The sequence below is a fragment of the Lissotriton vulgaris genome, chromosome 1_1 (assembly GCF_964263255.1).
Source record: "Lissotriton vulgaris chromosome 1_1, aLisVul1.2, whole genome shotgun sequence".
Taxonomy (NCBI): domain Eukaryota; kingdom Metazoa; phylum Chordata; class Amphibia; order Caudata; family Salamandridae; genus Lissotriton; species Lissotriton vulgaris.
In genome coordinates, this window is record NC_141685.1 from 922378968 (window position 1) to 922393119 (window position 14152).

General features: G+C 45.5%; 1 protein-coding gene across 2 annotated transcripts in view; it reads left to right on the forward strand.

Annotated features, from left to right (window-relative positions):
- LOC147748172 (butyrophilin subfamily 2 member A2-like) overlaps positions 1 to 7938 on the forward strand; it is a 154928-nt gene extending 146990 nt beyond the window's left edge. For both annotated transcript variants that reach the window (XM_086959079.1, XM_086959080.1), the window contains exon 17: positions 7344 to 7938. In XM_086959079.1, the coding sequence (XP_086815205.1) occupies positions 7344 to 7801 (458 nt within the window). In that variant the 3' untranslated portion in view covers positions 7802 to 7938. The remainder of the gene's footprint in view (positions 1 to 7343) is intronic.
- Positions 7939 to 14152: the final 6214 nt, after the last annotated feature.

Sequence of the window (14152 nt, forward strand, 5' to 3'; positions counted from 1 at the left end):
CCTTCTGACCAGATTACCACCTGCCAACATCAGTTCATGTGCAGACATGCTCTTCATCACAATTTGTAAAACCTTGTACTTTGACACTGTGGTGATTAGGCCATTGATCTAGATTTAAGGCTAATTTGGAGTTTGGCTGACGGGTACTTCATCATAAATGTAATGGGTAACCCAACAATTTGAATTTAAGTTTGAATTTAAAAACATTTATTGAGCGCGCTTATACCAAGCGGTTTCATGGCGCTTTGGAGATTACGACCAGCAAACAGCAGCAGGAGAGGACATACTAGGTGGAAAAAGCACTAGAAAAAAGAAACGTTTTCAGGTTTTTCCGGAACTCTAAATAAGAGGAAGAAGTTCGGAGCGCCAGGGGGAGGGAGTTCCAGAACACCGGTGCAAGGGCCGCAAATTTTGCCACGCCAGCTTTTTTTTTTCTTAAAGCGGGGTGTGGCCAGAAGTGCCATGTGAGTAGAGCGGAGTTCTCTGCCCGGTAAGTAGGGACTAACAGCTGAGCAAATGAACTCAGGAGCAGTGCCCATCCTGGCCTGGAAAGTGAGGCAGCCTAGTTTGAATAGGGACCGTTCTCTCACGGGCAGCCATTGCAGTGCCTTCAGCAATGGGGTGGCTTGATGGAATTTGGGCAGTCCATGAATCAGGCGGGCAGCTTGATTCTGCACTAGCTGCAAGCGGTGAATGGCGTAGGCCGGCGCGCCGTTGTAGATTATGTTTCCATAATCAAGGCGCGAGAGCACCATAGCCATTACAATAACCTTTAGCGCCGGAAGGGAGAAAAAAATGGATATTTTCCTGATTACCCTAAGAGAGAAGAAGCAGGAGGATACCACCGAACTGACTTGGGAGTGCACAGAAAGTTGAGAGTTGAGCAGAATCCCAAGGGTTTTGACTTTAGGGACCGGGAGTGGGGGGCCACCAAGTGATGAGGGCCAAAAAGATGGGGACCATGGACTGCAACCACCTCCAGTCAAGACCAGCTCAGTCTTGTCTGGATTGAGCTTGAGGTGGTTGCAGTTCATCCAGTCCTGAATGAATAGCATAACAGTTTGAACATTCTGAGCGGACGAGGGGGAATGGGAAAGGTTGAAGATTAGCTGGAGGTCTTCGGCGTAATTGAACACCGTGACCTCCAGCTGCTGTAACATAAAAATGAGGGGGTAGATGTATAAATTAAACAGAAGGGGGGAAAGTGATGAACCCTGGGGGACGCCACACTCCACCTTATGGGAGGCGGCAGTGAAGCCAGCAAGGTGGACCGCTTGAGCCCTGTCGCACCGGAAGGACTCAAGCCATGAGAGGGCTAAGCCCTCTATGCCCGCCGCCCTGACACGGGTGAGAAGGATGGAATGGTCCACCGCGTCAAAGGCGGCGGACAGGTCCAGGAGGATGAGGGCCTACGGGAAATTGGTGTCAATGCCCTCACGAAGTCCATCCATTACCAAAATAACTACCTTCTCCGTGGAGTGTAGAGGTCGGAAGCCCGCCTGGCGGGGAGAGAGGCAGTGATTTGCCTCCACATGGTCGCTCAGGGTGCTGGTGACGTGGGTTTCCAAAACCTTTCCCACGTAGGGCAGCAGGGAAATGGGGCGATAATTGGAAGGGGATGAGGGATCGGTGCCAGGTTTTTTTAAGATTGGAATAACAACCGCTGCTTTGTGAAAATTGGGGACGACACCATTGCTGAGTGAGTCGTGTGAGGGGAGGGGCAGGGCAGGCCAGGAAAATTTCTCTGAGGACGTGAGCGGGGCCGAAGACGGAGGAAGTGAGTCCATGAACTATGGAGGAATGCAGGTCAATTTAGAAGCGGTGGGTGGGGGAGAGGGGTTAACGAATGTTGGTGAAGGGAGGGGTATATTGATTTTGATCTTTGCAACCTTCTCAATGAAGAATTCATTGAGCGAGTTGCATAAATGTTGGGAAGGGGGGATCGTTGCCGTGGCTCTATCAGATGAAGCTAATTCGTGAACAGTGGCGAAAATTTCTTTGGACTGGGACTCTGCCACTAATATCCTGTTGGAGTAAAAATCAGTCTTGGCCTCGAGAATGCCTTTTTTATAGGCCTGGAGGGCAGAAAGGTATGCAGTTTTCAGTACAGGGCAGTAAGCTCTCCTCCAAGCTCGCTCAGCTCTCCGTGCAGCTAGCTTTTTTGCCTTGAGGTCTGAGTTGAACCATCTATTAGCTGCATGGGCCCTTTTAACCGTAATCCGTCTCAGGGGGGCGAATTCATCGCCCGATTGGGTCAACCAGTTGTTAATGGTTGCCAGCTGAGCTGGGGCTGTGAGGCCTGAGAGGTCAGGGCTGGTCTCAGCCAAGGACGAGTAAAAGGACGGCATATCAGCTTTGCCCCATTTCCTGATCCAGATATTCTTACTGAGTAAAGGCTTGGCCTCGGGGGCTAGGGCAAGGGAGAATGAAATAAGAGAGTGATCGGACCAGGGGCAGGGGGAAACGATGGGGAGTGATGTGGGGACATTTAAAGCCCAGATCTGGTCCAACATATGACCGTGGGTATGAGTGGGACTGTGAATGTGGGGTGTGAAATTAAGACTTGTCATGAGATCAGTGATGTCCTTAGAATGAGAATTTTCAGCGGGGTTGTTGGGCCAGAAATTGAGGTCCCCTAGGACTAGAACTGAAGAGTTATTTATCGCCAGTGTGGCCAGGAGATCTTGAAATCATATTACAAGTGCATAAGGGCACTTGTAATAACCCCAACTGACACCTAAAAGGATGAATATAATATGACATGCTCTCATGAAGCAATAGATTTATTACACAGTGTCATGGACCATGTGCTGGCATGGCAGCAGTTTCGAATCCGAAAAATAACATTCCTAAGATGATACATTTACAACACTGAAGAAGAATTTAAAACTAAGGCTTTTAAAGCTAGTATGTCTTATTCAAACTATTTATTCAATGCTAGGGGTATGAGTGTTAACAGTCTAGAGGCTCTTTTCCTCCTTTTGCTGCTTACATTTCCCCTCCCCACCTCCATTACAATGGGTTGAAGGTATGTTAATACCAATGTTCCAAAAAGGATCTTTGGGAGTGTAGTTGGTGGATAACCCTGCTGACTAGAAACTTCCATAGCAATCCAAGAATAGAATACTTTAGTCATATCTTCTGGATCTACTCCCACTACTTTTTTCCCTGCCATAATGGGAATACTAATTCTTTTAAATGTCCAGAAAGAGCGCGGTGCACATATTTGGGAATTTCTAATTTATCAGTTAGTACCTAAATATGTACTTCAGATGTGAGTGACTGCATTTTGCAAATAATAAGTCTATTGGTTGCAGTGAAGAAATGAGACCCTTCTTCCTTGGAGTGGGAGAATTGAATGTTTCATAACGAGGAACACCCTAACATCGCTCTGTGAGTCCGCAATGAAACTAGTAGCTGGGTGTTCAAGTGGAGACCTTTTTATATTTCTGAAGAAGCGAAATGCCTTCAGACAACTCCAATTCAGTCATTGTTTAACCAATTTTTGGGGGGTTGTAAGGTCTCAGAGATCTAAGCGTGTGGGAGTACATTGGGTGACATGTTGTGAGCACCCCAGTTATTTGGGGGTCACATATGGTAGATTTCCTGAAGCCCTAAAAGAAACTGTAACCTTTGTTGAGGACATGAAAATTGACAGATGTTTCTCATGCCTCCTAATGATTTATTGCCATATGTAACGGGAGTTCTTAAAATCAGACAAACCTCTCGGTTAATACTTTGTGTGTTGATTGTGGGGGGGTCATTTGTAATCACCTGCAGAAGCACACACCAACAGTGGTATATTGTAATGAGGTATTCTTGTGCAAAATAAATGAGTAAAATTAGCAATCTTATAAAGAATACCTCTGATCAAAAATAAAATGAGTGAAAGCTAAATCCCACCGCAGTGTTCTTTGCACATTTATAACCAAATAGTCTAACATCCCTAGTTCCCTTGCAACATTATTTATTAGATTGTATTATTTGAAGAGAAGAGTCCTAATACACCTTCTGTGCACCTGCATGCTGCTCCACCAGGGTCTTTTATACTTTTTCTGCCTTCAGAAGCTCATGGAGAATATAGGGGCTTATGCATTGGGTCCTGCATTTTGCATCACAGGACTGAAAACAATACTCCTGTTAGTGCTATTACGCAACATGAAAGCTTCAGTTCTTCTACCTTTTAAAATACCACCAAAATGGTACTTGCACAGGATCATCCTGTAGTCAGACTTCATCAACTGCAAACACTGAAATTAATGGGAAAATTCCCTACAAGGGATTCAGTTTGACCAGAAAAACATTTCAGCACATACAACTCCTGCTACCTTGCTCTAAAACAAAGCCTACAAACTCACATTGAGGCCTAAAATCTAGGCATAGCACTTTATTCTATCCAAACATTGGGCCAAAACTATGTTTGTATATATTAAGACGTATAACGCAAATTAACATCATTATCAAATCTATATAAAAGTGCACTCTCACACAGCAGTATCACTATAGCATGGATGGTTTTCTGTATGTCTTTTTATGTCTTGGTTTATATTTATCTTTCTTTCGGATTCCAGCCAGGGCACAAAGTTGGGAAAAGGGAAGATAATATGACAGTGGTTCGATTGGTGAAGATGACTACCGATTGGGAATATCTGTTGATATATCTCATTCTCCATTTCATATAAAGTTTCCTCTAAGTCCCATGATTCTTGTTCCATAGTAATGTGTGTAAATTAATGGCAAACAAAAATGAGAAACCATATTACAGGAAACCAAGTCATGGAAAACTAAATTCAAGGAAAAATCCCAAAATACATTAAACCTAGGTGGAGTTTAGGAGTAGTGAGGGGTTTTTGTGTTCAGTGATGGCTAACGTTTAGGAGTGGTCAGGGGTTTTTAGGTGTCAAGATTGGGTGAAGTTCAGGCACCGCAAGGGCTCACAAATGTGTGGAGCTTAGGGCTTGTGAATGTTTTCGAGGTTCAGTGATGGGTAGAGGTTAGGGCTGGTGAATAGTTTTTAGGGTAAGATTAGATGGAGTTTAGGGTGCAGAGGGGTTTTGGGTTGGGTGGAGTTTAGGAGTGATTAGGTCTTTTTTTAGGTATCAGGAATGTGTGGAGTTAAGGGGTGACAAGGAGAATTTAGGGTTCATGGATGAGTGGGGTTTAGGGGTGTTGAGAGCTTTTAGGGTTCATGGATGTGCAGTAAGCATGGGCGGAAAATCCGTTTCGATTTTCGGTAAATTCGCAATCCGCGAGATTCGCGAATCTCCCGCCAAATCCGCGAGCAGTGGATTTTATGGCTTGCTCGCACTGTTCGTGTGAGTTCGCGGCTTCCCAGTACAACTTCGCGCCCCGCGAATAAGCGCTAAATTGCAGAAATACTATCTTAGCAAAACTGAAACTACTTACCAGGTTCAAAAGTTCAGGCTCATCATTAGTAGCCATTTCCTGTAGTGCTTCCTGAGGGGGCCCTCCAGAGTTCAGTTGCCAGTTGCAACTATTATGTGACCCTGCTCTGAACCTCAGAATAGTTACACATATGCCACAAAGGTCCTGAATTACAGCTAAGGGAGACAAGCAGGAGCCAGGCTGGAAGTTCAAATCCATTAATCAGCCCCTAATTCATTATTGTCAGTTGGGGCAGGGCAGGTGTTGTAACTAATTTTGCAACAATGAAAGCACTTAGCAAGTGCAAAAGATCACTAATCAGGAAGCACTAAGGAAGCAGGTGCCAGCTAAAAAAATATTCTGTGACACATTAATCAGCCCCAAATTAATTCAGGTCACTTGAGGCAGGGAAGGTGTGCTTTGCTTTGCCACAATAATGTACACTGACTGGACAACCAGAGGGTGCTGTGATGAAACAGAGGGTGGCATGGGTGGGCCAGAGGGTGGCATGAGTAGTCAGAGAGTGGCAGTGGTGACAGAGAGTGGCAAACACAAAAAAAACCAAATTCGCGAGAATTCGCGGATTTTGCGGATTGCGTGTTCGCAAATCCGCAAAATTCGCGAATGCGAGATTCGCAAAATTCGCCCATGCTTAATGTGCAGAATCTTGGGCTGGTGAGGGTTTTACAGTTGTGATGGGTAGAGGTTAGAGTGGTGAAGTGTTTATAGGGTCAGGATTGGGTGGAGTTAGAGAAGTTTTAAAGATTCGAGGATGGGTGGAGCTTAGTTGTAGAAAGGGTTTTTTAGGGTTGGGTAGTTTATGGATGGTGAGGGGTTTTAGGACTCCTGGATGGGTGGTGATAAAGGGCAGTAAGGGTTGCTTTTAGGGTTTGAGGATGGGTGGAGCTTGGGCGTGGGAAGGGGTTTTAAGTGGTCAGAGATGGATGGCAATTAGGATTAAAATGGTTTTAGGGTTCAGAAATAGGTGAAGTTTAGAGGTAATGAGGGTTTTTTGTTTCAGGGATAGGTCGAGTGTAGGGAAAGGAATGGATGCAACTATTGTATTTACACTTTTAAAATAAGCATGCAAAAGCCAATTTCGAAGAAAAAGGCATTCTATGAGTTGGTTTCTATGAAATGGTGAATGGCATTCATTTTGAAACATTCCATTAAACAGTTTATGTGAAATGGTTTCTCAGTAATGGTTTTCCATGAAATCATTTTTCTATGAAATCGCATACAACCGTTCGAGAGAAAGAAAAATGTACAAATAAATGTTTATCACCATTAATATTACAAAGATTGCTTGCAGGCACAAGCAGACAAGGAAGAAACTAATTTCAATGTAAATGTACATAAATTTCATCATTCAGTCCCCTTGGACATTGTGCGTCCAACAGCGATATGTAATAGGATTCCAATTTCCTTAGTCTATAAATCGTTCTGTGGAACCAAAAATGATTTGGTGTGATTTCTGAGGAACTAGCCCACTCATGCAAGATGTATTTCCAAGTTTTCTATCTCCTCTGGAATGACAAGAAACTGTGTGAAGTTGGAATTATTTCATCATGGAGAGAAGTGAGTACGTCTTTGGAAAATGTGGAATATTACCAGTGACCTCTCCCCGCACTAGCAACTGCCCAAAATGATGCTCCATAGTATGCCAATCCAGGCTTGAAGTCCTTCAAGAATCCAATGAATGAGGGAGTAGCTAATAAAGATATTAAATATATGCACTTTTCTCTAAACTCCACATAGGTCACTCCTATACTTTTTTTCAAACGCAAATGTTAAGTAATGTGCACTCAATTGTTACACATACAAAAATGCTACAAAGTTGCTGTTCTATGGCAATTCTAGTGAAAATGTTTGCTTTTTCTCATCACGTTCCAATTTCTCTGGTTTAACTCTAGTTTTATTTTTTTATCTCCTTTGTACCTAATTCCTTTCCTCCTCAGAGAATGTGGCACTGGATCCAAAGACAGCGCATCCTCTTCTTTACCTGTCGGATGACTTGAAGAGCGTGACCTTTAATAGCACCAAGCAGGACCTTGACAACAACACAGAACGATTTGACAGTGATCCCTGCGTCCTGGGTGACACTGGGTACACCAGCGGGAAACACTTCTTCAAAGCAAGCGGGGATGGAGGGTTTCTTGTAGGGTTTGCAGCTATATCTGCGACCAGAAAGGGCCCACTTGTCTTGTCCACTGATGCAGGAATCTTTGCTTATCCACGGGCAATGGGAGATACCCCTGACATAGTTGGGTCACTTTTAGATTGTGACCAGAAGCAGGTACTTTTTTACGATGAAAGCAATAATGAAGTCGTCAGCAACCTGCCCATGCCTAATGGCTGCAGTGAAGAAATGAGACCCTTTGTCTTCCTTGGAGTAGGAACATTGAGTGTTTCATAACAAGGAACCCTCTTGCATCTCTTTGTGAACCTGTGATGAAACTAGTAGCTGAAAAAGCTCTGCTGACCACAGCACTATTACGTTTTATGTTAATCGATTTAGATTTATCAGAATAAAGGCACCCATTTTAAACATAAGTGTGTTCATCTTGTCAAATTTGTATTTACAAGCTCACACATCTACTTTGTGCTCCTTTATAGCACACACATGTCCAAGCATTCAATACTATAGGCATATTTGACAGAGCTATTTGTGCATGTATGTTTAGCTTGCACTTCAAATGCACTTTTTGATATTGTAAAAACAATTTTGGAAGACACATGGTTAACAAAAATTGGTGATAGGCTCATAAAAGGCTTGACTCTCATACAAAGTGTTTTGTGTGAGTTAATCTATGCACCGGCAGGACGTGGGGCGGGGAATGGGTGTTCCTGGATCAGAATGCCTTGAGTCTTTATGCACACCCACAAACACACACGTCTCTGGATATTAACAAACTTCCCCGCCTAACCTGTTCCTCTTCATAGAAAAATTTGGAGATTTAGTTGTCAATACATAATGTCCATGCTCTAGCATCCTATGTGTACCCTACTTGTAACTCTTTGTCCATTATCCCAAACTCCAAGAGTGTCAGACCATCTACAGTCTAGTTCTACAGAGTGTTCAGTGCTATCTTTAGCAACCGTGAACAGTTGTGGCTACTATGCTGTGAAAATAGGAGAAACCTTACCCAAGCAACGGAGATGGCGACACTGGATGATCATTCCAGTGGAAAAGACGTCTCGCCATTGGTGTACTCCTAGGAGTGCAGGTGCGGGCTGCCCATCTGATCTTCAGTCCGTCCAGCTCAGTGGCTAATAAATACTAGTGGGAATTGGCAGTGCTGTGTAATTTACTCATGTTTCGTCCCTGCTCAATGGTCATTAAAGCTTCTGTGTCCTGAACTGGTTTACAAATGCGTCCCAGAAACCCTCCATGCTTTCCTGCAACTGCATATATTATCTAGACACATGGTTAACAACTTGTGCATCTTACAGCCTGTCAGTTAGGCCTGGTAAGCATGTTTCATTGCCTCATCTCTTATTGGCAATTGCGTCAAGATCTGATGACCACCTCATCACCCAAGGCACACTGTAAACATGAACAAAAGATAGGGAGAAGTGGTATCAAAAGACATCCCAGCCAGAGGGCTGGTGAAAAGGTGCTAAACGCAGGCACAAAAACATGACGTATATTTCCCATCTGTCCACAACGTTAAGGCCTCCCGGTGGACAGGATGCGCTGTTTGTAAGTGACCTGTTCGCAAAGATGTTTTGCTCTCATTGAGGCATAGCCATAACATATCTGTGAACATGAGACAAGGGCTGAGTCTCATACATGACTGCCAGGACCATGCGTACACTTCACTTGAGGTATTGTGATAGCTCTGCATAGGTGAATGGCAAGCTTTTTTTATATAAATAAAATAGTGCATCTCCTTAGTATTCATGTTAACCAGCAAGCTGCACTAAAAAACTAACCCAGGTGCCATTTTGTGTTCTTTTTGGATGCATGACCTGTTTTGGTTGTTCCCAACTGAAGTGCAAAATGTAACGCACTTCCTAGTGCAAAAACCACTTTGTGCTGCTGTGCATTGCTTTGCATCAAGGAGTCATTATTTAATTTAATTTAATTGTGAGTTTATATAGCGCTAGGAATCGACTCCCGGAGGAGTATCTCCGCGCTTCGACCGCTGGGGAACCCGTCCTGGCTCACCCTGAGAGATGGTCCCTAATGGGTATCTCTAAGGTGCGACCAAGCATCCCCGGCGGTCTGGGGGGGCCGTTGTGAAGATGAGGCAAGCTAATGCCCAGAGTTGCCGAGTGTGGTCCCTGACTGGATTAGGCACCGAGGCGAGAATTATCGAGCCCGCTGACCATGGTCCACGACCCAGCCGCGTCTGGAATCGAACCCTGGTCCCGGGCCGTGGGGGAGATCAAGGCAAATACTCATATGGTTTGACACGCACCTCAATCTACTAAGATAGCCAGACCAGTGGTCGAAGTAGGGAATAAAAAGTAGGGGAACTGTGGGTGGAGAATCAGGGGGCGGGACTAACGGAGGATTGGATCAGTGGGCAGAGTTAGGGGTGTGGCTAGAAATCGCAATACATACCAATTTTTAGTACGTTTAGCATTTCACTGACCAGTTGCAGCTTATAATGTTATTTAATTCAAACAATGAATAAACATTTTATTTGAGGTTTAATTCAGAAAAAGCAAATACTCATAGGGAATACAGGTTTATGTAAAGCGCGCAAAATATAGGCAGGAACAATGGCATGGGCACAAATTCAGGATGGTGAGTGTAAAAATTCAGGACAAGGGGACAAAATTCAGGATAAAAATCCAGGACAGGAGGTTAAAATTTAGGACAAAAATTTAGGGCAACAGGTATGCTTTGAAGACACATCAGAGGATGTCCTGCAATAGTATACAAATAAATAGTCAAGGAACATAAGTACTAGTTACTTCCCCTACCCCATCACCGCTCCTTCCCTGTCATTTCCCCTGCCCCGTCACCACTCCTGCCCGTTCACCGCTTCTTCCCATTCACCGCTCCTGCCCGTTTACCGCTCATGCCCATTCACTGCTCTACCCATTCACCACTCTGCTCATGCCTAATCACGGCTCCTGCCCAATCACTGCTCTTGCCCAGTCACTTCTCCTGCCCCGTCACTTTTCCTGCCCCGTCACTTTTCCTGCCCCGTCACTTTTCCTGCCCTGTCACTTCTCCTGCCCCATCACCTCTCCTGCCCGTCATCACTCCTGCCCGGTCACCTCTCCTGCCGGGTCACCTCTCCTGCCGGGTCACCTCTCCTGCCGGGTCACCTCTCCTGCCGGGTCACCTCTCCTGCCCCGTCACTGCTCCTGCCCGGTCACTGCTCCTGCCCGGTCACTGCTCCTGACCCAGTCACTGCTCCTGACCCAGCCACCGCTACTGACCCGTTCACCACTCCTGTCCTTTTATTGCTCCCTCCCGGTTACCACTCATGCCTAATCACCACTCCTGCCCTGTGACTTCTCCTGCCCCATCACCTCTCCTGCCCTGTCACCTCTCCTGCCCCGACACCTCTCCTGCCCGTCACCTCTTCTGCCCAGTCACCTCTCCTGGCCGATCACCTCTCATGCCCGTTCACTGCTCCTGTCCGGTCAGCACTCCTGCCCATTTACTGCTCCTGCCGTTTACTGCTCCTGTCCGGTCAGCACTCCTGGCCGATCACTGCTTCTGCCCCATCACTTCTCCTGTCCCATCACTTCTCCTGCCCCGTTCACTGCTCCTATCCGTTCACTGCCCCTATCCTTTCATTGCCCCTATCCGTTCACTGCTCCTGTCCGTTCACCCCTCCTGCCCGGTTATCGCTCCTGCACATGCCTAATCACCGCTCCTGCCCTGTCATTTCTCCTGCCCCGTCACTTCTTCTGCCCATCACCTCTCCTTTCCTGTCGCCTCTTCTGTCCCGTCACTGCTCCAGACCCATCACCTCTTCTACCCCGTCACTTTTCCTGCCCCGTCACCTCTCCTGCCCGTTACTTTTCCTGCCCGATCACCTCTCCTGCCCCATCACCTCTCCTGCCCCATCACCTCTCCTGCCCCATCACCTCTCCTGCCCCTTCACCCTTCCTGCCCCTTCACCTCTCCTGCCCCATCACCTCTCCTGCCCCATCACCTCTCCGTCCTTGTTGCTTCTCCTTCCCTGTCACTTCTACTTACCCCTTCACTTCTCCTGCCCTGTCACTTCTCCTGCCCATTACTTCTCCTGCCCGGTCACCTCTCCCGCCCCATCACCTCTCCTTTCCTGTCTCCTCTTCTGTCCCTTCATTGCTCCTGCCCAGTTCACTCTGTGTATAACATTGACAAATTTTACATGGGGGCAAGTTCCCCACAGTACTCTGTCTGAGGAAAGCTCCTCTGTAATCAATAACTCAGCATGATATGCTAAAGGCCGGTGGTGGACGCATTTGTAATTCAAAAGGGGATAATCTGCCTCAATTGGAATGACAATGGACCTGCCCTCAGTCTGTGCGAACTCAGGGAGGGGCTGATGCAGCCTCTGGAGTTCAGCAGAGAAGTGCGAGCCGCCCCTGGAAGCTAAGAGAAGAAAAAGTTATCGTTTTAAGTAGGACTATTCTTGCAGTCCCGGCATGCTTTTTTGAATGAAAGAAGTAGGGGAATGGACAGAAATAATTTTTAAAAGTAGGGGCACGCCGTGCCCTTCCTATCCCGCCCACTTCTACCACTGAGTCAGACCAGGTTTTGCATTAAAATCTACCATTTCCTTGAAGCAGACCTTAACAAGGAGAATTTTTTTGTGTTTCCTCGAACCGCGGTGAACAGCACACGCGGGATTCTTCTGAGTATGTCTAGACATAGGAAGCAGGATGTGGGAGCACACCGCTGACCTCTCAGGCAAGGTTCGCCCCTGGCATTCTGGTAAATGCAGTCTCTAGTAGCTCACTCCGATATTTTCGCGTGTTTCGCCAAGGTTGTCGCAGATAGTGCTGATCCCTAGATGTCTAGACATAGGATTTACACTGGAAGCTTATTCTTCCACTAAGAGTCCTATGCTAAACGATGCCTACTTACCTCTGCACCATCGTGCGAGGCTGTGCATCACACAAGGGAGTTAGTTTATTCCCCAGCAGGGGAATCACTGCAAAAGAAGGCGCATCTCGGCAGAGTAGCGCTTCTGTGTCCCCCGCCTTGCACAACAATACACAGAAAATGTGGTTGCTGCTCAGGATTTTATGAAAAGCTAGTACATCTGATCCCATTTGTAAAACAATTTGCTCAACACTAGCTGCATTAAAAGCTCGGGGTCCCTGGTACCACAGCAAGGGTTGGGTGCTTACTACAGCATGGAAGAAATGCTGTGGTGATTATTTAATTCTGATTGAGTTTGGGACCACAAACCCAGAGAACTTGTGTGCTACCTCACACACAAGGCACCAGTGGCAGCTGGTGAAGTTTGAGTGTGGTGGGCTGGAGTTGAGCGGTGGGGTTTCAAGGTAGGCGGCATTGCATTTTTTGGGAGGCTAGTCAAGATTTCCCATGCAAATCTTTTTTTTATTTATTTATAAAATTGATTTTTCTTATCTCAGTTGTTCCCACCTTAATGAAAGCCATTAATTTGTCAGATTATTGCACTGCAGAGTAAAAGTGCCCAAGGAATGGAGCACAATAATAGTGGTGATGAACAGAAGCAAATAAATCTCAGTTGAAGTAAAAGGCTTTTGAGATCTGGTTTAATTAGGTGGCTGTACAAACAGCCAGGTAGCATGCTGCTGAGAAAGCATGGCTGTGAAAAAAAGCTATCATGCTCGCTAGGCACTGTATGCAGCATGGGTAAAAGATTCAACAGAGGATGTGTAAATTATGTTCATGATTAATCAAAGTACATCATGTAGAAATCAAACAAAACAGTTATTTGCTCAAAAAGAGTAGTCTCTGCCAAGCTAATTCATTAAGAGTTGGCCTTCTCGAGTATACCTCTAGTTGTATAACCCCAAATCGGTTAAGCACTGGTTGAATGTGTCCTATGAAAAATGAACAGTAACTGTGCTTTGAATATAGTTACCTCCCACCAGCGAGACCTAGACCTACAAGCAATGGGCAGATTGTGTCTTATAACTGCATTTTAAGGAGCTGTTGTGGAGTTGGCAAACACATGAAATATGTTACTCTGAAGGACACAGTGCTGCAAAAAAGAAGCAATTCACATCCCAACCACAACTTTAATATCAAAATAAGTGAAAGCTTAGCAAGCCTCTCACGCAGTCTATACTAGCCAAGTGTGCAGCGATGAGACGGCGTGCAGGGAAGGCAGTATATTATTAACAAACGCACACAAACAGAAATCTATAATCTGTTCTCTCTGAAAGGCCATTTTTTCCATTTGTTGAAATGGGTGCACTGTGCTCTAACCAGACTGTGTTTACCCAACAAGCTTACAATCCAAGTGCTAGAAATCACATGTTGCCCACCAGCTCAGGGGTGCTTATCTCAAGATTAATTATAGCTATCAAATTTCAAAAGGCTTCAGGAGTGACAGAAATCTTACTTCTCCAGAAGTGTGTCGAACTCTAAAAGTAGCAACCGTTAAGTTAAGTTAAGTGTTTATTTTAATTCCCACCTTATGATTCCATCAGGGAAAGAGTGGCATTGTGAAAAGGGAGGGGGCTTCAGTTTATCTGCCAGGATGTCAGATTATCGAAGCTCTAACCCAGTTGGCTTTTTAACCAGAAGGCCTTTGACCATTGAGAGTAAATGGCTTTCATGGGCAGTGAGCGCTAATAGAATAGGTAAAGGCGG